This window comes from Spea bombifrons, chromosome 10, assembly GCF_027358695.1.
Source record: "Spea bombifrons isolate aSpeBom1 chromosome 10, aSpeBom1.2.pri, whole genome shotgun sequence".
In the NCBI taxonomy this organism is placed as follows: Eukaryota; Metazoa; Chordata; class Amphibia; order Anura; family Pelobatidae; genus Spea; species Spea bombifrons.
This window is the reverse complement of record NC_071096.1, coordinates 3,898,674-3,909,039: the sequence shown is the minus strand read 5'-3', so window position 1 is coordinate 3,909,039 and position 10,366 is coordinate 3,898,674. Positions and strand designations below refer to the sequence as shown.

The window sequence follows — 10,366 nt, the reverse complement described above, 5'->3', positions numbered from 1 at the left end:
GATGGGAGTGATAAAGGGCCATTGGAACACAGGAGTGATGGGAGTGATAAAGGGCCATTGGAACACAGGAGTGATGGGAGTGATAAAGGGCCATTGGAACACAGGAGTGATGGGAGTTATAAAGGGCCAGTGAAACACAGGAGTGATGGGAGTTATAAAGGGCCATTGGAACACAGGAGTGATGGGAGTTATAAAGGGCCATTGGAACAAAGGAGTGATGGGAGTTATAAAGGGTCATTGGAACACAGGAGTGATGGGAGTGATAAAGGGCCAGTGAAACACAGGAGTGATGGGAGTGATAAAGGGCCATTGGAACACAGGAGTGATGGGAGTGATAAAGGGCCATTGGAACACAGGAGTGATGGGAGTTATAAAGGGCCATTGGAACACAGGAGTGATGGGAGTTATAAAGGGCCTATGTGCCATTAAAAATAAGCCGTTTCCAGATACAATAGTCATTTACAACATTAACCCCGTCTGTGCTGGATTTCTGATCCATTTCATTTTATTTTAATAGACAAAATGCTTTTCTTTCAAAAACAAGGAAACTTCTAAGTGACTCCAAACTTTTGCATGGTAGTTTAGGCAAATATTTTATATATTTACGTTTCCCATCTATAACAAAATTTTACGATACACGTCTATTATGTGTAAAAATATAAGGTTCTGCACAACACAGTTTTAGGAAATGTGTTTGATTTTTGACGGCTTAACAATTCTTTTCCCCACTGGACTTTTAGTACATGGCCGCAGTTTTGTATAGTTTTATGTACCTTTGTATGTGCCAACCTGTCCATCCTCTGTACCTTATTAATTTTTCCGCCAGCTCAACACAGCATTGAAAGCTAGTATGTGCTGGCAAATCGGCCCCGTTTGACCCGTCTAGTTGCCCGTTTCTCCTGCTGTAAAGACTCAAACCTTAATCAGTCGTTGGTCTATCCCATGCGTGTTTAAATACCCTCACAGTATTAGCCTCTACCACTTCTGCTGGGAGGCTGTTCCACTTATTTGCCACCCTTTCAGTAAAGTAAAACTTCCTTATATTAGATGTAAGCCTCTGACCCTCTTTTAGATTAAAGCCTCTTATTCTATCTGCAATCTCTGTATTATATTGTTTGCTGTCTCAGCATCCCCTGCATTCAGTTGCCCCCACTCTCTAGAACTGTATTCTGCACTCTGTAAGTATTCTGTTCTCTGTGTGTCCACATGGTGCCGCCAGGTGGCGCTGTGGTGCTGTAGTTTAGCAGAGCTCTCTCTCCTGCCTCTCTCCTGCCTCTCTCCTGCCTTGGTGGTAAATGTCCGAAAAACGCCCTCTAGGTGTCGCTGTTCTTCTCCCGCTTAGCTCAGCTCCCTGTTGCCTTTCTTGCCGTTTCTCGGTTGTTTGTCGCTACGCACGCACGGGAGCCCGGGAGAGTCAGAGGCCCGAGCATCAAGGCTAACGGACTAACCAGCGCAGTACACATCGTGGCCGTACCCCAGGCAGCCATGCCTACAGTAGAGGAGCTATACCAGAACTACGGCATCCTGGCCGATGCCAAGGACGACCTGAGCAAGGTACGGAGAGCCGAGTGAGCAGGCCGCGGCGCCGGGTTCCCATGGGAACTCGTACGCCTGGGCCTTACTACTCACCCTACAGACCCCATGTAGCCCGGCGGTACCCCAGTGTTCCTTCCCATCCCGGGACCCCACGGTTTTCCTTTCCCACCCCTTAACACCCCCCCCCCGTGTTTTTTTTCCCACCCCCGTGATCCTCCCAATGTTCCCTTTCTATCTCCGTGACCCCCCCCCAATGTTCCCTCTCCATCCCTGTGATCCCCCCATGTGCCCTCTCCATCCCTGTGACCCCCCCAATGTATTTTTCATCCCTGCGCCCACCTATCACCCCAATGTTCTCATCCAAATGCTGTGCCTCCCCCGTGTCCCCATCTTACCCTAGTGCCCCTTTTGTTCCCTTCCCACCCAGATTGTTATTTCTATTCCACCCCTACACCCATCCCAGTACAACATGTTATTCTCTACCTGCGCAGGCAGAGTGTCCTTTACCCATCGTATCTGGCCCTGCGTGATGCGTAAAGTATAATCTGTTATCTGCGCTGCATGAATAGATATTACCCCCGCACCGCGTCCATATACGCAGCCCCCCTAATCCACCGGTTACGTGCCTATCGCCCGTTCTGTGAGCCGTTTCATACGCCTGCTGTTCCGTGTGATTAGAATACTTATATTTACTTCCTTAAATTCTTTAATATTCTTTGTTCTATCGACCATCGGCATTCATTCCAAAATGTTGCATTTGTATTTCCCGTAAGCTTTATTCTGCGTAAATATCCTTCACTGACTGTTTTTTCCTTTATTAGCACAAAAATGCATACCAGGTTATTCTGGACGGCGTGAAGGGAGGAGCCAAGGAGAAAAGACTCGCAGCTCAATTCATCCCCAAATTCTTCAAGCATTTCCCTGACTTGTCAGATGCCGCTCTCAATGCCCAGCTCGACCTTTGCGAAGATGAAGATGTTTCTGTAAGTAATCCCTGTGTAATTGTTTGGGGTCACTGAGATGTTTTCATGGAAAACAAGGAGATTTCTGGCTGTAACATAATTGGGAAAAGGGTTTTCTAACCATCAAGTAGCCTTTTAAACTTAAACTTGAATCAGCGAACACAACGTGCCATTGGAATCAGGAGTGATGGGAGTGATAAAGGGCCATTGGAACATGGGAGTGATAAAGGGCCATTGGAACACAGGAGTGATGGGAGTGATAAAGGGCCATTGGAACACAGGAGTGATGGGAGTGATAAAGGGCTATTGGAACACAGGAGTGATGGGAGTGATAAAGGGCCATTGGAACACAGGAGTGATGGGAGTGATAAAGGGCCATTGGAACACAGGAGTGATGGGAGTGATAAAGGGTCATTGGAACACAGGAGTGATGGGAGTGACAAAGGGCCCCTGTACGCCTATGAAGAGATTCCATTAAAAATCAGCCGTTTCCAGCTACAATAGTCATTTACAACATTAACCCTGTCAGTGCTGGATTTCTGATTGAGTTAATAATAATTTAATGGCCAAAATTTGCTTTTGTGGCAAAAACAAGGAATTTTTAAGTGACCCCAAACTTTTGGAGGGTAGTGTATATGTTAATGCTCTAAAAGAAATAGCCCTGCTTCTGCTGTGAGGGCATAAAACATAGGTCTATAACATGAAGCATTGTGACGATTTCTACTTTAATGCGTTTACAGATTGTGTCCCCAAATATTTGTTAGGACTCCGTGTCGCTGTTAAGTTGTCCTCTGTGGGAGATTTTTATCCAGCAGCGCTTCAGATTTTTTTGCTCCTGTTATTTTTTTTTCTAATCCCTGTATAGGGCAACCTGATTTTTTATTTGTATTTAGAACCTATATGTTTTACTGCCTAACGCTGATCATCTCCAGCCCTCCGGCGTATGTTTAAGCGATAGAGTTGCTCTCAGCTGTTGCCGCAGCTGTTGACCTGCTGTTCCTGTCGGCTACTCAAATTGTAACGCGGTCGTTGGTCTCGTTTTTAGATTCAGGAGCCATATGTCTATCCCATGCATGTTTCAATCCCCTCACTGTATTAGCCGCTGCCATTTTTGCTGGGAGGCTGTTCCACTTATCCACCACCCTCTCAGAAAAAAAAACCCTTAACATCTCTCCGCATCTGTAAATGTTGAGTGTTGACATTTAATACATAACTGAAAACAATGTGCGTAAGGAGTGCAGGAAAACTTTGCTTTAAAACGTCCGTTTTGTTAAACATTCTTTAAATTCTTTTCTTCGCCAGATCCGTAGGCAAGCGATCAAGGAGCTGTCACAGTTTGCCACGGGGGAGAACCTTCCTCGCGTTGCGGATATTCTGACACAGCTGCTGCAGTCAGGTACGGTATCGATGAGCAATAAAGTGTTCCATTAGGTGCCGGCAGCACTAGCCCTTCGTATGTTGGTGCCCTTTAAGCGCTGAGAATTACGCGGTTCTTTGGTTTTGTTAGTGAATCTTTGAAGTTGTCGAGGTCTGTGCTGTCAAGTTGTGTCTCCTGTGGTACGGCAGTAAAACATTTTATCTTTCTACCCATCTAGATGACTCTGCGGAGTTTAACCTGGTGAACAACGCTTTGTTGAGCATCTTTAAAATGGACGCAAAAGGTAAGAGCCGTTCACATTGCCTTTTATCATCTTCACTTGATCTGGCGTTTTCGATTGGCGTGTGTTCTGCTGGAGAACACGGGAATGATGGGAGTGATAAAGGGCTGTTGGAACACGGGAGTGATGGGAGTGATAAAGGGCTCTGTATGCCTACGAAGAGATTCCATTAAAAATCAGCTGCTTCCAGCTTCAATAGTCATTTACAACATTAACCCGTCTGCGCTGGATTTCTGATCTATTTCATGTTATTTTAAAGGGCAACATTTGTTTTGCCTTCAAAAATAAGTTTCTAAGTGACCCCAAACTTTTGAATGGTAGTGTACGTGGCAATCAGTTACATATTATTTATCATATCATTTTAATTGGAGAAATAATTGCTTTTTAGAAGAGATTTTGAGATCCTAACTGGGCATCTCTGTGACGGCAAAAGCTCTGTCAGTTCCAATAGACTTAAAATAACCTATTCAAGGAATTAGTATCTTTTTATCTTTTTGTTAATTACAGCATTCCTCAGGGTTTCAGGTTTTGTTATTCCCAAATCCTTCAGTCTGTTGTGTAAATAGTTTTTTCTGCATGCATTAACCATTGTTTTACGTTGTGCAGGCACCTTAGGTGGCTTGTTCAGCCAGATCCTTCAAGGAGAAGATATCGTCCGCGAGAGGGCCATTAAGTTCCTTGCCTCCAAAATGAAACATCTGCCAGAAGAAGTTATGACAAAGGAGGTGGAGGATTTCATATTGTCCGAATCTAAAAAGGTAAGAATACAAATGTATCCACAAGCAGAACACGAAGCAGAGATGTAACCGTTCTACTTGTTTCAGAATCCTTCTGTCTGAGAAGAACTTTCATCCGTTTTCTCCTTTCAGGTTCTGTACGATGTTACCGGCGAAGAGTTTGTTTTGTTCATGAAGATCCTCTCGTCGTTGAAGAACTTGCAGACACTCAGCGGCAGACAGCAGCTGGTGGATTTGGTTTCGGAGCAGGCCGGAATGCATCAAACCCTAAACCCAGCAGATCCTGACTCTGTAGACCGCCTGCTCCAGTGCATGCGCCAGGCTGTGCCCTTTTTCTCGGTATAACACAGCTACTAAAATGTTTTTTTTTTAATGTAATTAAATAAGATTACACATATGTGCATCAAGTCAACGCAATGTTCTTGTCTTTGTAGAAAAACGTCCACTCTACTAAATTTGTGACCTATTTCTGTGAGAACGTCCTTCCTGTCTTGAGCTCCATGACCAGTCCTGCAGAAGGCATAGACGTCCAGCTTGAGGTAAGACGGCGCTGTGTTCAAGGTCTTGGAGATGTAAAAACTGATTTCCATGGTCCAGGAACACATGAATCCACATTTTAATCTTCTTATTCTCATCCCAGGTTCTTAAATTGTTGGCGGAGATGAGCTCATTCTGCGGAGACATGGATAAACTGGAATCCAACTTGAACAAGCTTTTTGACAAACTGTTGGTAAGACTTACATTAGTATTTTACTTAAATGAAGTTACAAAATACAAATCAGATACGCGAAGTAAAGAAACGTTTACATGATGCGGTTTCTGCCTGTAGTCCGGCAGGGCCAAGGCAACGTAGGATGGAAAGACTTTCCTTTCCACCGAAATAAAGCTGTTCTACAGAGACGTCTTAACGTTGATATTTCATCAGTAGCTTCTTGTTATAACAAGTTCTTATGGGTGAAGATCCCAAAAATATGCTAATTAGGAAAGACTTGTCTGTGGTTTCACCTTTTTCCACCCTTTGTCGACAGGAGTACATGCCCCTTCCACCCGAAGAAGTAGAAAATGGCGAGAACGCTGCGAGTGAGGAACCCAAGCTGCAGTTCAGCTACGTGGAATGCTTACTCTTTAGTTTCCACCAACTCGGCAGAAAGCTCCCCGACTTCCTTATCGCTAAAGTGAACGCAGAGCAGCTGAAGGATTTCAAAATCAGGTTGGTTGCTCTTTTTGTCACGATGCATTTGCACCTAGAACCTTGGAATTCGCCCCGAAATCTTCCCGGAAAATGATTTTGGTTTCTGTCGGGATTAGTGAGCGCCGTGGCATTTTGCATGAACGCCCTCCGTCGGTTCAGTATGTTAAGATTGAACGCTTGGGTCTGTAACGTTTATCCGTTGGATTTGACGGCACCGGTAAGACTAACTCTATTCCCTTCTGCAGGTTGCAGTACTTCGCACGGGGGCTTCAGGTCTACATTCGGCAGCTGCGCCTGGCTCTTCAAGGAAAGTCCGGAGAGGCTCTCAAAACCGAAGAGGTACAATTCCAAAGTATTTCTTGTTCTTCGCTTAGTCTGTTTAAATAATTACATTTGGCTGAAATAAATAAAAGCTTGTCGGCACGAATCTGGCCAGAGGCTTCCGAATTCTTTCTAATTACAAAAAAAAAATTCAGCATAGTGGATGTTTTTGTAACTTCACCTGGCGTCTGTGTGTCCGGGACTGACCTCCATGCCATTTTCCTTATCGTAGATCCTTTTAGACCATATCACCGCCTGTAAATGTTTTTTTCTAACAAAAGTCTATTTTTTTTTTTTTATTCTGATTTTTGCAGAACAAAATCAAGGTGGTGGCTTTAAAAATAACCAACAATATCAATGTTTTAATTAAGGTAAGTGTTACTATTTTTTTTTTTTTTTTTTTCCTTCTCTGTGATCTTTTAGTAATTTATTCATATTTTTTTTTTAGGATTTGTTTCACATTCCCCCATCCTACAAAAGCACAGTGACTCTGTCCTGGAAGCCAGTGCAAAAAACAGAGACCCCGTAAGTTTGATGGTATTCTCATTTGTAACACTAAGTAGATAAAGAAGTCAGATACAAACTTGCCGTTTTTGGTGCGATAGAACTTCCATAAGGAGGTCCACACACCAAATCATTTACTAGCCATACATCTCTGATCTTAGTTTGTTCCTCTTGCAGACAAAAAAGAACAAGTGAAGAGACTACCTCTAGCTCACCTCCCAAAAAGCCAATACAGGGGCCCAAAAGAGATGCCCGGCAGATTTACAACCCACCCAGCGGCAAATACAGCGGAGGGCTTGGGAATTTCCCTTATGGTAAGTCGGTGGCCGCGTACCTACGAATTTATGCCCGCTATTAAAGTGATGTGAACTGGGTAACGTCGCGGGATGGGCACTCTATTTACTTGCTATGATTCTGTACTGGCCCCCGAAGCTCACTCTGGGATCACTAAACTGTTCTTTCTTCCTGCAGAGCAACGAGGAGGTTTCCGCGGGGGCCGAGGTAGAGGCTGGGGTGGACGTGGCAGCCGCAGCAGAGGAAGAGTCTATTAAAGACGCCGTTTAAAACCGGAGCAGAAGACCTGCCTAGATTTCCACTTGAAGGCTGGACTGATGACAATGATCTGGCGGGGGTTGCCTTTGGCCTACAGACTTTTAACATTAAAAGCATTCTTTCTACCTTTTATGTACGTACTCTTTTTCTATCCAGATGTTCCGCGGCCCCATCAATGCTCTGCCGTTTGGATGTTGCGCACCCAGGATTCTGAGCCGCTTCCAGATTCTTTATTTTGCCCCGTTGGGCTGTTTGCTGCAATTTCCCGTTAATATTTAAAACACAAGAACTGTGAATGGTACCGTATGATTGGCTACAGAGCCTGTAACGTATATAGGGCCAATTTAATGTTTTCGTTTTTGCGGCGATCAACTAATTCTAAAGCTTTTGGGGACGTGTCTGGCAGACTTGAACGACAACTGCGTTTATTATTTTTTAGTATGTTTTTATTGATAAATTTGGTTTCTAGTTTGATGATCCTCTTCTGCCGGCGATTCCCTTTGTATTTTCTTTGCTGTAATGTGTGTAGACTTAGATATAAGTCGCATGACAATTTACTCCAAGCTTCTCTTAAATTCAAGCAAACAAAAGTCTGATTTTTGCATTTCACGCTCCTCCTTCCTTTTAGCGCCATAGACGGGAGCAATGGCGGCATTCAGACGGGAAATGGTTAAATTTACGTTGCACTAGAATTGAGTATCTCCTTCAAACAGTTGCTTTTCCATTTGCAAATTGTTATTCAAGATGAGTATTTTTCCTGTGCAGACTTCTGATTTTTACTACGCTATTCTTAGATTATTTTGACCATTAATAACTTTTTTAAAGAAAACGTCTTAATGGCAACGCGGGGTAGAAATGCACTGGACTCCAATTACAATTATTGTGGCTATTTTAATGCTAGCGCTGATTGTAGATATTTTTAGAAAAATATTTGCGTTTTGGGCTAGTTGTCACTGCACGCGTCTCGCCCGGTCCAGAATGACGTTCAGCTGCCAGGTTTCTGTGAACCGATGTGAATTTAAAGTATTGCCCAGTCTCTCTTTTTTCTTTTTTTCGGGAAGCCAGGCCCAATAAATAGTGCTGTTTTTTTAATTGGAACTATCTACACTTAAGATAAGGGGTAACATTTATTTTTCTGGGTTTTCCTTTTGGAGTTAAAGTGGGTTGACAGAAATTCCAACCTCTAAAACTGCAATTTTTATCCCCCATGAGTAAGTAAAAAATACCGGTTTTTAATGCTTTGTGGGGTTTAAAGACCGAATAAGTTTTGCCGGAACAAAAAGGCAGGGAGTCAAATGTTAGACATCCAGTTTTTCGATCGGACCGATGTAAAGTGTACTGGAGGGTAAGTCTGAGGTCTTTAGGATTGTCCTTATTGTAGGGTAAGTAACTATCCCGCTGTTGGCAACCATGATGGGAAATGCAGTTCAATATCAACCAGGAGCCTTGTTGGCTTCAGCGCCCTTAGACATGGCGCAGGTGTGAAGCACGTCCTTTCCAGTGCAGTATTACCTATATAAAAGTAACCTTTTTTGTTTTGACTACAAATTTACTGCATTTGTCATTTTTAAAGTTGAGGATTAAAAAGCAGCTCATTAGCCTCGCTCCAAATTCCGCTTCTCATCAGTTCCTATAATCTCTCGATCTTAAACCTGCAACTATTCCGCGTTTATCTAAAGCAGCGTGTCCTGTGTCCTTTAGACTTGTCCATGAGATTTGCCCCGCCATAGCACAGCGTTTGCCACCTTATCACTGCCGTCCGATATCGAGGCTGGCTGAGAATGATGGGAGCTGTGGTCAGACCAGCAAGCTAATAGTTCTCTGCTGCCACATAATGATGAAACTTCTCTGAAATGTAATCATTTTGGAACATCTGCATGTCTTATTTCCTTTAAGTCCATCTAAGTTCTCCCGGAGCCGCCATGCCAGGGATAAACTCCTATGAAACTCAAGTCTGAATTCCTAAAAGTTGTGTTTTAACCGGGAAAAGCTTTGATTGAAATGCCATCAACTGGGATTTAATTATTTTATAGACTATCGAATATCGGCCCTGGAAGATCTAGGATAAGTTACCATTTCTTTCTCTCCTTGAATAATAGTGTATTTTAGAGCGTTCACCAATAAATTCGGGAACGTTTTCCATTAATTTCTGAATGTCTGCGGCTTCCTCGCGTCCGATGCAGTTACGGGTCGCTCGGCTATGGCAGGCTAAGTTAACCCTTTAAAGACCAATGCTTGTCTGCGCCGCCGTTAGTCTTGGGTATTCGTGCGTCGCGTACCCTTAATTTGCGCGCCAAGACTGCATAAATGTCTTCAAGACTCTTATTTATTATGAATGAGCGCAAAGGCGATCGTTGGTCGGTGAACCTTTAAAATCTGCCAAACCGTGCGAATGTTAGAAAATGACAAAATACTTTATTTGATAGGAACCAGTAGGTATATTAAACATGGGAAGTACAATGACCGGCAATATTGGGTGTGCATCTTGAAAGGGTTTGAGATTCTGCTTAGAAATCATATGCAAAATTGTCCATTTTATTTTTTGACAAAAAATGAATTGTTTTCCATACACCGTTCTGAACTGTTTTGGGTCGGAGCTCCGTACAATAGAATATCTCTGCTTTCTGCTCTCATTGCTTTTTTTTCCGGTATATTTATTATTTTCTGGGGTTTTTTTACATTTCAGTACAATACTTTCATTTTTTTTTCTTTGTTTCATGTTTTGGAGTTATTGGGCTCAGCTTAAGATGAGAATTTAGTTTTATTTGATATATTTTAGTACTTTTCATTTGAAACTGCGCCCAGATGATCGTAGTCTTCTCCTCTGTTAATAGATGTTGAGGCATGGTTATTTTCCCAGAGTTTGAACTGAATTATATGTTTGTAAAAAAAAAAATGAAAATC

General features: G+C 43.0%; 1 protein-coding gene across 1 annotated transcript; it reads left to right on the top strand.

Annotated features, from left to right (window-relative positions):
* The first annotated feature begins 1,359 nt into the window (after window positions 1-1,359).
* Window positions 1,360-7,594, top strand: API5 (apoptosis inhibitor 5). The gene is made up of 14 exons (XM_053449084.1): window positions 1,360-1,554; window positions 2,358-2,519; window positions 3,801-3,894; window positions 4,094-4,159; window positions 4,763-4,914; window positions 5,026-5,232; window positions 5,328-5,432; window positions 5,534-5,623; window positions 5,922-6,103; window positions 6,331-6,424; window positions 6,721-6,777; window positions 6,855-6,931; window positions 7,088-7,224; window positions 7,382-7,594. The coding sequence occupies exons 1-14, from the start codon at window positions 1,486-1,488 to the stop codon at window positions 7,459-7,461; spliced, it is 1,572 nt and encodes a 523-aa protein (XP_053305059.1). The 5' UTR covers window positions 1,360-1,485; the 3' UTR covers window positions 7,462-7,594.
* The last annotated feature ends 2,772 nt before the right edge of the window (window positions 7,595-10,366 follow it).